The 14,182-nt window shown below is 47.3% G+C and overlaps 2 protein-coding genes across 3 annotated transcripts; one reads left to right on the top strand and one right to left on the bottom strand.

The window, feature by feature from the left end:
* The first annotated feature begins 556 nt into the window (after positions 1-556).
* Positions 557-3,247, top strand: LOC133920491 (plant intracellular Ras-group-related LRR protein 2-like). The gene is made up of 3 exons (XM_062365107.1): positions 557-1,352; positions 2,235-2,401; positions 2,493-3,247. Exons 1-3 carry the CDS (start codon positions 633-635, stop codon positions 3,145-3,147), a joined length of 1,542 nt encoding a protein of 513 aa, XP_062221091.1. The 5' UTR covers positions 557-632; the 3' UTR covers positions 3,148-3,247.
* A 1,079-nt stretch (positions 3,248-4,326) lies between these two features.
* On the bottom strand, positions 4,327-9,896 carry LOC133921852 (protein JOKA2-like). Of its 2 annotated transcripts, XM_062366906.1 has the most exons (8): positions 9,596-9,896; positions 6,368-7,644; positions 6,165-6,279; positions 5,844-6,074; positions 5,579-5,728; positions 4,863-5,489; positions 4,647-4,774; positions 4,327-4,616 (listed from the first exon to the last, which is right to left on the bottom strand). In XM_062366906.1, exons 1-7 carry the CDS (start codon positions 9,674-9,676, stop codon positions 4,670-4,672), a joined length of 2,586 nt encoding a protein of 861 aa, XP_062222890.1. In that variant the 5' UTR covers positions 9,677-9,896; the 3' UTR covers positions 4,327-4,616; positions 4,647-4,669. The 2 variants fall into 2 exon arrangements, with proteins under 2 accessions (XP_062222890.1, XP_062222889.1); XM_062366905.1 differs by having other exon boundaries at positions 4,327-4,774.
* Between the last annotated feature and the right edge of the window lie 4,286 nt (positions 9,897-14,182).

The raw sequence follows: 14,182 nt of genomic DNA, 5'->3' as shown, positions 1-14,182 counted from the left end.
ATGTTTAAACAAATAAACAGATCATCCTCCTAACGAGCGACGAGTTAAAAAATAAAAATATAACATTCTATTGTCCTTAAATTCAAAACATTAGGTAAATAGTCATACAAATTTTAGAAAAAAATATTATGGCGTAGAAGATACTTTCATCTATCTCTCACAAAAATTTCAACTTAAAAACTTATTTGTACAATGAGAAAAAAAGATCTCAGAATTATTTACATAGAGTTTTAAACTTTAAGAATAATAGAACGTTGTATCTTTATTTATTTTTAACATGTCGCTAGTTAGAAATACGATATATTTATTTTTTAAACATGTTGTCTACGAGAAGCACGACAGATATAATTACTATTTTTTCAAACAAAGGCCTAAAATTGCTAAATCTGAAAAAAGAAAATGGCCGACCGCCGCCGTCTCGTGCGAATTGGACGGCCCATCGCAATCCTCGAGCCGCAACAGGCGCCCCGTTCGTTGCCCGCGCCTATAAATTCTTCTCGGTGTTCGGTCACCAATCCTCCTCTCTTCTGCTCTCGTCTCCCTCCCGTCCGTTCGACCTCCGATTCCTCCAGCGCCCACCCAGAACGAACGAACGAATCAGAGACCGCCATTTCGCCGCCGTGCCGCTCGCCATGGATCCGACGCCGCAGTCGCACCCGATCCTCGCCTACGTGCTCTCCCGCCTCCCCTCGCTCTCCGCGCCGAGGACGCCGCGGTCCCCGGCGCTCTCCTCCTCGCGGGACCGAGACCTCGAGCAGCCATCCCCGCGCGCGCCGTCGGGCGCCGCGGAGACCGACCTGGTGGACCGCATGCCGGGCCTCCGCCACCCATCCGTGCTCTCCGCCATGACCCGCGCCGTGGCCGACGTCGCCTCGGCGCGCGACGCGATCCGGCTCCTAGGCCCCCGGCCCGACCACGAGCTCGTCGACGCCTCCCGCGCGCTCCTCGCCACCGCGTCCGGTGACAACCCGGCACCTACTGGGGGGAAGGAGGCAGAGGGCGATGTGGTCGAAGAGGAGAAAGTAGCGGCGAGCAGGGAGGTGGTGCGGCTGGAGGAGGAGCACGAGGCGTACGGCGCCCTGCTTCGGGACGCGGAGGAGAGACTGGAGCGCGTGTATCGGATGGCGATGCACGGGAGGGACATCCAGGAGGCGGGCAGCGGTGACGGTAAGCGGGAGGAGGATGGATCAGAGGCGGTGGACGAGGTGGTGGTGCGGGTGCTCAGGGAGGCGGAGGAGGGGAAGGTGGTGGAGCGGGTGGACCTCGCTGACCGGCAGCTGCGCCTCCTGCCGGAGCCCATGGGCCGGATCCGCGGCCTCCTCGCACTCGATGTGTCCCGCAACCAGCTCCAGGTTAGTGATTCGCACACCCTCGTGCACCCAGCCATTGCTCTGTCTGCGTGGTTGTTTCCGAAATGTTCTGAATTATTCAGATCGATCGATCGATTCAAGATAGTTACCGTCGTCCGATCCCGGGAATTCGGGTGATCGAGCTACTTGTTACTAAGGGGTGCGTCCTAATTAAGCACAAGGAGTTTGGACTTCTTTTCGTGATCCTGAATTGGGATCGTATATGTTATTGCTATACCCAGGGACGAACGATGGAATGCAATGCTGATTACAATCGTGCAATTAACATCTGGGTTACGAGATTTGTTTACGCATAGTTTTCGTTGGACGGAACTAGGGATTACGAGGGATGCACAGCAAGTGAACGAATCTTTCGTTAAGAAGAAAAAATTTGTAAAGAAAACTCCAAACTAATAGAAAAAGATAAATAATTTACTTATACTTTAATACTCCATTTACTTTCTTTACGGGAGCCCTTTTAGACCTCAAACATAAAAATAGTATTAATCATGACTTTAACTTGAGACTCCGACTTTGATACCATATAGAATTATAAATACTAAGCTGATGAAAAAATATGGATAATTATCTTATACTTTAAGAGATAATATTATGCATACAAACGGAGGCATGGAATATGAGAAAATAGGATCTCGTTCAAGAGAAATATTAGAGGGAAAAATGGAGGCATCTATCTAAAGGAAAATTTCCAACACATGTTGTTTAGATCATATGATTTTTCTTAAGAGAATTTCATATGCAAACTTCCTCGATTCGCCTATATTCTTCGCCTAGTTTATTTTGCTCAACATGGTTAGGTAGGCTACACATTTAGGTACCACTTTATGTGCTCTGCTTCGCTTATATTTTTGGTTGGTTTTGCAGGTGGTCCCCGATGCTATTGGCGGGCTCGAACACCTGGAAGAACTCCGCCTCGCTTCCAACGCGTTGGTTTCTCTCCCTGACTCCATCGGCCTCCTCTCCAACCTCAAAATCCTCGACGTCTCCGGCAACCGGCTGAGGGCTCTGCCCGACAGCATCTCGAAATGCAGGTAATTAACCAACCGACCATCTCTCCATGATTATCCTCCTGGCAATGTTGGTTTCCCGATTGCCTATCGAACAAGAAACTCACATTGCCAGGTCGCTGGAGGAACTGGACGCGAGCTACAACGCCCTGGCGTATCTCCCGACGGGCATCGGGCACGAGCTGGTGAAGCTGCGGGTGCTGCGCGTGCACCTCAACAAGCTGCGGTCGCTGCCGTCGTCCGTCTGCGAGATGCAGTCGCTGCGTCTGCTTGACGCGCACTTCAACGAGCTCCACGGCCTGCCAGCCGCGATCGGCCGTCTGTCCGCGCTCGAGACGCTGGACCTGAGCAGCAACTTCAGCGACATGCGGGACCTGCCGCCCTCGTTCGGCGACTTGGCCGGCCTCCTCGAGCTTGACCTCAGCAATAACCAGATCCGCGCACTGCCGGACTGCTTCGGCCGGCTCGGCAGGCTGGAGCGGCTCCGCCTCGACCAGAACCCGCTCGCCGTGCCGCCCGTGGAGGTGGTCTCCAAGGGCGTCGGCGCCGTGAAGGAGTTCATGGCGAGGCGGTGGGCCGAGGCGGTCGCCGAGGAGGAGCGGCGTGTGAGCGCGGCCACCGCGGCGGAGAGCCCGAAGGCGTCGACGCCCAGGGAGTGGCTGACGCGGAGCGTGTCGTCGCTGAGCACTTGGGTGTCGGACGTCACGGGGAAGGTCGTTGGGCAGGACAAGGTGGCGGAGGAGGACGCCTTCCTGGAGCAGCAGCTTTGAAGGCGGAGGAGCGCGCGTCCATAGGCTCGTTTGGAAGCCTTCTTCGTTTATTGGTTGTCGTTGTTAGTCTTTTTCTTCTTAAAAAAGTTGTTGTTAATGTCTCTCCGAAAATTGTAACTACTACCATTTGATTCCGATTTGGTCTTACACTTGCTTAGCTAGAATCAGGGGTGGATTCAACGGTGCAGCAGGGCTCGAACTCCCCTATTGCTCTGCGCTATGCCCTCTTAGCTTTTCTTCTCCATTTTTCGTAGGAGAAAAGAAGAAGAGGAGGAGGCAAGAGGAGTAAAAATGAGATGGATCCTTATTAGATTGTTTGTTGGTTGTCACTGGTTGAAATGTGATTTAAGACCTTGTTAGGTTTTGGCTCGTGCTTGTCCCGTCAAAAATGGGCCATCTTGCTTCCATCCAAATACTGTGCGGGACAGGGTCAAGATCTTTTTTTTTTTTTTTTGACGAGCACCGGCTTGCATCCAAACAACACCCTAACAAGCATAGAATATGCTAGCCAAGAGGAGCACAAAAATGGCTCAGGGTTCAGAACGGCTCGACGCTTGTTGCCCCGAACATGCACATTCAGATTAAGGTAGTGTTTAGTTAGAGAGTGAGGTGAAATTGAGATATTCTATTCATATATCTAGAGATGAGATGATTCGGAATCAGATATTTGTTTGGTGGGTGGGATGGAACGAGTCTATTTTAGATTTCAGTTCCACCGTCAGCAACCCATCCTGAGTGGGACGGCTACATTCAGCCTTCTTAGAATAGATCTGTCCTGAATTTTTAAAAAATATTCTTTGATTCAAAACCATCTCATCCCACCGTACTCCGATCAAACAACTAAAAATAAGATAAATCCACTCCGTCACACCCTAATATACTGACCAAACAATACCTAAGCAAACGATTGCCGGACTACGAATTCTAGTACAAATGTACAATGAAATGCTCAACAGACGACTTCTAGACGTCTGCATATGTCAAATGTACAATGAACTGCTCCGAGAACACACGCTCGACCTGAGCATCGTCCCACAGAGATGCTGGCTGAACGAACAAATCTCATAGCAGCAGCACGTCTCGTTCACATCAGAGCGAACCAATGTACAGGTAATAGGCATGCAATGCAACTCAAGTAGAACAAGACACAGCAACAGATCAGACCGGACTGCAGGAGCAGGAGCGCAAACACTGAATATATGCAAACATAGGTCCACAGATCATAATAAGATCGCATATTACAGATAGTTACACACGCAGTTCACCTGTCAAGGTACTGCTTTTTCTGAAGCGCACACGTGCACATACTTGCTAGGGTTCAACGACACCAGAAGCACCACACGTGACAAATATAACAGAGGTTGCATCACACCAGCAGTTCATAAGTAAGCTCTGAGACATTCTAGAGCAGCCCCACAGCGGTACAGCTGTCTCATTATTTACGGATATATACTTAGATCTAGATAACTTTACGGATATATACTTAGATCTAGATAACTATGTGCTCACCAGCACACAATCTTCACTTGTCCTTCTTCTCCCTGGCGATGAGGTCCATCACAGCTCGCTTGATGCTTCCCCCATTCTTCGCGAGAAGCTCCTTGTTCATCTCAGTATCATCAAAGCCCTGAAAAAGATGATCGCCAAGTTCAACAGATTGTAGCGGTGGCTGTGTGACAGTGTGAGAACTACACAGAATATGGCATGTATCTTACCATCTCCTCCAGCTCTGCGAGGAGTGGATCCCATTCGTTGGCGCCACACAGATCATCAACAGACTGCTCCATGTTGTAATTATTCTGCCTAAGTATTTCCTTGTTCAGATCGATCTGTCTGAAGCCCATTTCCTCCAGCTCCCTCAGCAGCTTCTCCTCATTATGACCATCTATGTCAAAAGGCTCAGGTGCCACTGCATCTGCGCCTGCAGATGCAGAAACAGGGGCTGATGCAGGCACATTTACAGGCATAGGTGTAGGCATGATGGGCACATTAACAGGTGCAGGTACAGCCGGCATAACAACTTCAGGTATAGGCACATTAACAGAAGGCACAAAAGCAGAAGCAGTTGCACTGGACATGGGAACATCAACAGTAGGGTTTGCGGGAGCTGCTGCAGACACAGAGGGATCAACGCATGGGGCAGGCTGAGGTTTCTTAGGCTCCAAGGCTTCAAATGGATGGAAATGGACTTCTTTAGTGCGTTTGGCATGTGCACTAAGGGCTGTGTCGGCAGCCTCCATGTTCACATCAATTAAATTAATTGTGTTTGTACTGTTGCTTTCTGGAGGCAGATTCAAGTTAATAGCAGCATTCCTGTTACTGTCGTTGGAAGGGTCTTCCACCTACAGATGCAGTTACAGCTCACAGATAAGAAAGGTTAACTATCAAGAGTAGACATCTATGTCTTGAAAAGCAATGGTAGCGTAACAACCTGGATATGAACCCAAACTCGCTGACCAAATTTCTGACCAGAAGGCGATGCCAACCTCCAGTAAGATATGTACCTCCCCGGCCTTGCAGGTGCCACAAAATCAACAGCAATATCAATTTCCTTATCCACAGGAAAACCATTCACTGGAATCTGCACAATATAAAACTCAAAACTGAGAATTCTTTACGTTTCTATAACTTGCAGCCTAAACTTACAATTCACAACAGCAAGTGGGAATATGGTCACAATATGAATATCTAGCTACCTCTAAAGGAACAGAGATCTGCAATGCAAACTGATCTCCACCAACCCAGATAAGCTGTGTGCCCAGCGGCCATGTGGTAGACCCATTGTTATGCATGCGCCAAATCTTAGTAAACAGGGTAGAAGGTGCCATCAGTGTTCCATCCAGGACAGTTACATCCAAAATGAAGCGACTTTCGAGCTTGTCCCGTTTTGACTTCATCAGAAACCGTGGGGAGTGCACCTTTCGGTACTGAAACAAATAATAATAATAGTAACTTATTCTGCCAAGCAACTTAGTCATACAAAAGAGAGTATACTCCATACAAAATGAGGTACTCACCGCATGAGAGTCTCTCAATAACCTGTGTGGTAAAATAGGTTTGTCTATTTTGGTGTACTCCACCTCATTGCCCATGCGCTGGAAACAGGAGTCACACAAATCATAATCTTCTTTCCTGTAGAGCAAAGAGGAAAGATGTCAGAGCTAACAACATCAAATACAACCAAGAAAATAACGAAGTTGCCCCTTATTAAAGATCTTACACATTAGATTTGTAACGTGGACCAACAATTGGTTGCACTCCACAACCATCACACTGAATCCACCTATGGAGACTGCGTGGTGCTGAGTTCTCTGTGTTGTTACTAAGATCACCATATAGATGCCCAGAAGACAAGAGGCGTCCTGGATAAGGAAAACGTGGAGAAGGTCCATAGCCTGGAGGTGTATGATGCAACGGTGCAGGTGGTGTGGGTGGTGCGTGAGGCACTTTATACATTGGAATGCGCCATCTTGAATCACTAATGGCTTTTGCATTAGCTTCAGACTGCCATGGATGTGGTTGGCATCTTCTTGGCTGGAACCATTCAGAAATGGATGGAGGTGGTGGAGGTGGGGCAAGAGTAGGAACAGGAGGGGCAGGTTTCATAGCAGAGGATATGACAGATTTGCCCTCACTTTGATTCCCCTTGCAAACAGATTTGTCAACTGAATTAGTGGGGAACAGCAACTCCTCAACAGATGGGTACAGCGATGGTTGTTGATCTTGAGAAGTTCCAGCATTAGGAGCAGGAGCAGGGGCAGCAGCCTCACCTAACACGCTCCTAAGACCTCTTGCCTCAGATGATTCAGATTTCTGTGCATTCACGGATCGTGAACCAAAACTTTCCCTAGCTTTGGGCTCATCTTTAGCTTTGGCAGGCATCTGTGTCTGTGTGACCACGCTGGATGAACTGGATGACCCATCAGCATGCACAGATGGTCCATTGCTGCTGTTGCTTGGTGTTATCAATTGTAATAAAGGTTTTATCAGATCAGTTAATGGTGGTGGTACTGCATCAAGTACTTCATGAGAAAGTTTCGCAAGGGCATCAGGAACTGGCTCCGGGATAGACTTGATAGCCTCACCAACAGCTGATTTCATTTGAGCCAGACGTTCTTCCTGAGCAGGGGAACTCAAAGTACTAGATATTGGCTTCATAGCTTCAATAGCTGATATTATCTGGGATAGTGGATCCTGAGCAGTGGGCTTCACAGGTGCAGAATTTGTGTCTTGTTGTTCAGTCGGGTGACTGCTCTTTAATTGGACATTAATCCTCAGAGGATTTAATTTCTGATGCAGAGCCGCATCACGCAAGTCGTCATCATCATCTAGCATGACAACATCACCATCCTCATCAGTGTAAGTCAGAATGAAGTCAGCATCAGGACCGAACTTGAAGGCACTGGCTATCTTCGCCCGTAGAGCAGGTAAATTTATGTCCAGAATTGTTCCATTCACATAGCCATAAAACCTCTTAAGTGTGTCACCATATTTGACCTGAAATATCAAAAAAGAAAAAATTAATTACTTTGTCATAACATAAGTTAAATCAAATGCACACTAACCTAGACAGACATAATTGCATTGTGTAGTCCTAATGTTTAGCATCATTACACATGACTTACTGATATAAGATCACATCAAAACAACGATAGGATAGCCTTAATGAATATTCTGCACTTTGTAGTACTAGGTGCCACAAAGATATCACTAGAGTAAAAGTAAGCTGGATAGGGATCATAGATGGCCAAAACAAAATGGTTATAGGAAGTATACTGTGACAAAAGGGACACTAAAGTACACAAAATAGAAATGCACAGCATAAGCATAGAGCAAGTTATAAGCATGTTAAAAGAGAAAGCATGATAGCGTGAAAACCCCACATGCACCATGGTTTTAAGACAATAAGGAAAGCCGAACGGTCAAAAACCTCCTATAGGAAGTCCGTAGGCGTTAGCCACAATAAGACAACACTACAGAGCAGTTTTTAAGTTCTGTGCAAAATTACAGATGCATTCAGATTAGATAGAGCATTGGTCAGATCAAATGAATGAGTTGCCCCGTCAAACTTTCTACCTAATACCAATAAGGCAAGCATGAAGTGTCGCAAGTATTGAAGTTCTGATTTCTGAATGGTATAACACTCATCTAAATTTGCTGGCTTAGCCAACGTGAGAATCAACATAAATCATAGATAAGTTGGGGACATAAAGGTCCTCGTTTGACCCTTTGAGCCTGAGCCATCTAGAAACATAAGCTTTGAACTTCATTTGTTCGCCATGTTCCAAAACACATAAAGTGGACATAAGTTAAGAACAGTCCGGAGGAACATAGCAAGTGTAGGAACGTACGCAGAGGCCATTAAGGGGTATTGAAAGCAAGGCCAACTCACAAAGTTGAAATAGTGGAAACATAGAAAGTAGTCAAAGTAGTCTAATGGAAGGCATACACTATATTTTAGTATTTTACTGCAAACCACACGATGGACAATAGTCAATAGACCAGAAATTACACTGACAAAAACTATTCGGCATACCCATCAAACATATCGACCAACAGACGTCTACATAAAGCTGGGGCGATGTGCAAGGCCATTCATCCTTATTATTTGGAAACAACTCCATTATTGAACACTCCCTTGCGATGGCCATCTTTTTCATTTGACTCTCAGTCAAAACGCATCAAACTTAAGCAAGGCAGGATGTGATAGAATTAGTTACTTAGTACTAAAAGATGTTAAAATCTAGCCTTTATTCGCCTAAAGCCCCGTTAAAACCAAAAACCCACATAGAAAACTGCACATTATAGATTTACAAGGCACTACAAATTGTTAACCGAATTCTAAACCAAGACATCTTATCGCATCAGAAAGTAAGCAAATATCGATCTATAATATTTCAGAACTACAACTAATTTGCCCAAAAGATTTCTCTTCCCTGCTATCCTGAACAGGACAAGTAGGACTCGTCGACAACACAATCTAACAGTCAGATTCAGATATAACACAATACCCACGCAGCTGCGTATTTCATCAAGAGATTACCCCAAGCGCAAAAACAATCAGATCATCCTTATTCCCTTATCAAACACCACCACCATCGGCCTCTCAACAAATATAGGAGCATCTTCACTGTTAAGATGCACCGACATAACGATCTATTCACCATATAAAAAAAACTTGATAAAAACACACACTAAGAAACACCTTAGCTTCCCCCACAATCGCTCCAGCTGGAGAAAAAGCCCTCTTTTCATCGATCAAACCCCAAATCCGCACAACACACAAGACCGATCGACGATTCAACACATAAACCCCAACCCCTCCACCTCCCCCGACACCGATCGACCCCAACGACTAAGTCGGTTCCCCGCGCCTCGCGCCACTCCCATCCCCTACATCTCACAAAACCACAGTACGAAATCACAAGGCCTCGGTCGAGTGCCTCACCTTGAAGGTGACGTCCCAGGCCTCGGGCTGCGGGTCAAATGGGAAGAACGACGGCGCCGCCGGAGAGCTCCGGTCGGACATCGCGGCGGAGGGAGGGGACCCCCGCGGGAGGACGGACGAAGCGGCGATCGGGCCGAACCCTTGCGGAGTCAGTGGTGCGCGACCTCGGGCGTGCTCGAGGGAAACCTAGATGAGAGAGAGAGAGAGAGAGAGAGAGAGGAGGAAGCGAGCTGCGTAGCCGTGAGCCGCAGCGGTGGTGGCGGTGGCGCGGGAGAGCGCTGATGCGGCCGAGGCTCCGGGCCCCCGAGCCCCTCTTTATCAGACGCCTCGGTTGCTTCCACGCGAAGGGATAGGCCGGGAAGGTGCCGCTGGGCACTTAACGCCTGGCCCCACGCGTCAGTGGGTGAAACTTCGGTCGGTTTCCTGGCGGATGGAGCCTTTGGGGCGTATCTGTCAGTCAGAGGTTATGGATAGGGGTATACAATAAAAGAAATTGCGGGTTAATCCTGCCATCTTCTTTGGGCCCAAGTCGGGAACTCGTTGCCTGCTTACGAGCCACTGGTGGGTGGGCCCCGTTAGATATCTTTTGTCACCTAAATCTGGTCGGTTACCGGTGAGAGCATTTGTTCGGCGTGACTAGACGAGGCGCGTCACACTCGCACGGGGTTCTCATATCTCTTCTTGGCGTGCAAGCTGGGCGTTGCGCACCGGGCTAAGGAATTGACCATTGCATTGGGCGTTACGGATTCAGGGCCCGTGCTGCAAAACCCCTAAGAAGCTAGAAGAAACTTTCCCCAACAACAGTTTCAGAAAGGCGATTGAGCGGCGATTGATAAAATTCGGTGTTGATTTCATCGCCTGCTGCCTCTCTGGCGTTGGAGAGGTGAGAGATTCGGTAGATCGGTACCGAGTGTAGCTTATAAGGTAGTTAGTAGGATAGGTAGTAGTAGCTCCTACTTTGTATAGTGTAGGATTAGGGTTATGGTGGAGTTTGCAGGAATGTTTCACCATGTTTTGACTCCGCAACGGCCTCACTCTCTCTCCGCGCTATAAAATGGCCTCTACAGCATCCCGCCGCCCTACCGTTCCCCCAGCCCCATAGCCTCGCCACCGCCACTGCCGACACGCAGAGCACCGCCTCACATCGTCCACCATGTCCGAGCTCTCCGTGGCGACTCCAAGCCTACCGTCGGCTTCACAGGAGCACTGGGGATCTTCTCTATCGCACCTTGTTGACGTTCCATCACCGCAAGCCGCCCTCTGCCAAGCTTCGGTGAGTTTCACCACCGCGCACCATCGCCTGCCTTCTCCATTGTGCCCTGAGGCCCACTGACCGGTACTTCGACACCCCGAGGAAGCTTCCCGACCCCTATTTTCGCTTCTCCGTCACCGCAACCGAGCCTCCGTCAAGCTTCGACCTCACCGCAGCCATCTCACTGTCGCCGGCCACCACCGAGCCACCTCCGACCGCCTCAAAGCTCTCGGTGAGACCCCCTGTCCCTCCTCTCTTACGTTGTTTCTCATCGTGTTTGGTAGCTCGTAGCGCTGGATTGAGCTTCTCCGCTGATGCTCCGACCATGCATGCGGCGGCGGCACCGTTTTCGTATCGCTGTCAGCTGCCAAACCCTCCCCAATCGCCCTGAGCCGTCGGATCCCTCGCATGCGATCAAGATTAGATGTTTAGATACCCCTTCACCCCTTTAAATCGTAGCCATCGATTTTGAGATCAATGGATTAGATTTAAATAGAGGTAGCCTAATCAGCCTTGCCACATCAGCACCACGTATCGCAACCACATCAGCAGCCTTGTCTGATGTGGCAAGCCACGTCAACACACCCGAGCCTGGTCAGCAAGCCCAATCAGCGATGACATAATGCTTACATAATAAATAGGTTTTTCAATACAAAAATAAACCTTATTACTCTCTGAAATTAGGTAATCTTACATTTAGGTCCCTAAACTTTTCTGGTTTCACAAAAATGCCCATGTCAGCACTGTTAGTTTACTTTAAACTTTTATATAATTACAAATATATCCTTAAAATTCTACAAATAAGCCCCTAGAGCTTTCCATTTTTACTAAATAGCCATATTCTTTTACAGAAAGGCCCCTAAAGTTTCAAACCCTCATAACTTTTTCATTATAGCTCCGTTTTAGGTGATTCTTACGCTCACGCGATCGTAGCAGCGATTACTCTCCGTTAGTAGGCTTTTTATAGTGTTTTGCTACTATTTGATGTACTATTCTTAGATGTTTATGCTTGCTTATTTTCGGTGTGCACGATTGCAATAGGAGACGAGCAGTTCGTGAACCTGCAGGACCAGACTTTTGAAGAGTTTAAGTAACCCATTAATGAAGGCAAGTGTCCTTGATCACATTGATCCTATTGTAGAGAAGTGTATCTTTTACTTTCTAGATGCATGCTTAGCAATATGAATCCCATGTTTGGGATTTATTAGTACTTTCTGTGATTATTCTTGTCGCTTATGTTCTAGTCTATGTGTGAGGGGTAGCAATGCTTAGTCATGCTGTCAAGTTGGGTGGATTAAGTATTAATCTGATTAATAGTCTATGCAACATGAATCGGATTAGGTAATCTTTTGTAGCAACATGGATCATAGGGATCTAGACACTTTGGTTTGGTTGGTATGGTTGTTGTGTGCGCATTGAGAATGTGCGAGTGCCTGCTTTAGATCCTAAGGACTAGTTCTTGAAGCCTGTAACCCGGCTGAACAATGCAACCACGAGGCTTATATGGGTACAGTCTGACCAATTAATTAGATGCCCTCCTTATTTTGTACGTACCAGTGGATGATTGAGTGACACAAGAAGATACTTCTGTAGTGGATGAAATCCCTATTAGCAGTGAAATCTTAGTAGGTGCATATTGATTTGGAGGCACTTTGTAAAGGTCTTGTAGTGAGACCCGGGCTTTACACCTCAGAAGTGTGAAGCAAAACGGGAATCACGACTCGTGGGTAAAGTGTGCAATCTCTATAGAGTATAAAACTGATCGATCAGTTGTGCTCACAGTCAAGAGCGGGTTTGGACTTTTTTATGATTAGTGGGGATCTTGAATGGTTGGTTTTGGGTAGTCGGATTGTGGCACCCCGATGAGTTTGCAGCTGGATATGGAATATCTGGTGAGTCTGGCAGTCGGATGGAATCCGATGAGCTGTTCTTTTAATGTTGATATCATCACACATAGTAAATAGGATTGCTAAGTCCTTTTTGAGTACTAGAATAGGATGACATAAATGCAGTGAACTTGAACCTTTCTTGTCTTAAACCTTCATGTCATGTTTTGCCACACTTGCTGAGTATTCTATGAACTCACGCTTGCCTTGTCCCAACCTTTTGATGCTGCTTAGAAGGTGAGGATTTCTAAGACGTCTCGGCTGATGGAGCTGAGTTTTAGGCGAAGGAAGATTTCGACCTAAAGACCATGTTCTAGGCTAGTGCTCCCCCGGACAACCCCTGTGGATGGATAGAGGACCCGATATCGCTGGAAGTTATCTTAGTGTTTTCTTTAAGATCTACGTGTCCTTTTGTAATGAATCTTATTATTATGTAATGACACTGTTATATTATCACTTATGAAATCACCGCATGTATGAAACTTGGTCTGGCATACATGTGGAATGCATCTGGTTTGTCCTTTTAAAATCAGGCATGATAGATGTGGTATCAGAGCCGTGTTGACCATAGGACGCAAGTCTAGCTAGAAATGGTTGTTATTAAGGACATATCTCTATCAAAAACTAATTTCTAAAAATCTTTTTACTCTACAGTGTCATTTCTGCCCTCCTTTTTACTACTGTTATTTATAAAATCTTTGTGAAATGATTACTGACCCCTCTCTCTATTTCAAAATTTTAGATAGCTCGCACGAAGCAAACACCCCACAAGTAGGTTGGAGGCTTCGTTCCTGCTAGAGCTCCCGCAGAGGCTACTTGGGCGTTCCAGCCGCCCACGGAGTTTCACTCTTCTAGACTTCAGGCAAGGGAGTTCCCTCGCGACTTAACAGTTACGGTCCACGATTGGGATCGCGTACGAAAATGCTAAACACAGCAAGCTTTGGACGACCCTCGAGGGTTTAGGTTACTAGGAGGCCCCGATCTACAAAGGAATCATGACCTCGATCGGCAATCACAGTTATGCTTGGATGGTGGAGGTGATCATCTTTGAGAAGCACCTGAACGATGACGGTCACAAGGTGCACAGGATCCACTCGGCTCTTGCCTCGAGAGAGACCTTCGTAGCTAGGATCTGTGATGCAGCTCGCCAGGCACTTTCAGTCCTTTGCGTAGAGTATCACAACACTATTTAGACTACACAATATAGCTTCTACCCGCATTGTGGGAGCGGAAGCTTGGAGGTCACCTTTGCCGCCACCAATAGGGAGGGTGATGCCAGACTGGTGGAGCAAGTTTGCGTCATCGACACCTTAACCCAAGAGCTGGATAGAACCCTTAACAAGCTAGATGACGTGCACCTGAGGCTCACCGAGGTAGAGGAGAGGATTCACACCCTTCAAGCTATGATGACTGATGACTCAGAGGAGGACTAGAGGAGAGGCCCGAGCC

This window comes from Phragmites australis, chromosome 6 (assembly GCF_958298935.1).
Source record: "Phragmites australis chromosome 6, lpPhrAust1.1, whole genome shotgun sequence".
Classification (NCBI taxonomy): Eukaryota; Viridiplantae; Streptophyta; class Magnoliopsida; order Poales; family Poaceae; genus Phragmites; species Phragmites australis.
Note: the sequence above shows the minus strand (reverse complement) of the source record. Positions and strands in the feature narration are given on the sequence as shown.

Coding starts and splice junctions, on each gene's coding strand:
- LOC133921852 (XM_062366905.1), bottom strand. CDS start 9,676: ATGTCCGACCGGAGCTCTCCGGCGGCGCCGTCGTTCTTCCCATTTGAC. Junction 5,490..5,578: donor GAGTTTGGGTTCATATCCAG/GTTGTTACGCTA, acceptor CTGCATCTGTAG/GTGGAAGACCCTTCCAACGA. Junction 4,775..4,862: donor TCGCAGAGCTGGAGGAGATG/GTAAGATACATG, acceptor CATCTTTTTCAG/GGCTTTGATGATACTGAGAT.
- LOC133920491 (XM_062365107.1), top strand. CDS start 633: ATGGATCCGACGCCGCAGTCGCACCCGATCCTCGCCTACGTGCTCTCC. Junction 1,353..2,234: donor TGTCCCGCAACCAGCTCCAG/GTTAGTGATTCG, acceptor TTGGTTTTGCAG/GTGGTCCCCGATGCTATTGG. Junction 2,402..2,492: donor GACAGCATCTCGAAATGCAG/GTAATTAACCAA, acceptor TCACATTGCCAG/GTCGCTGGAGGAACTGGACG.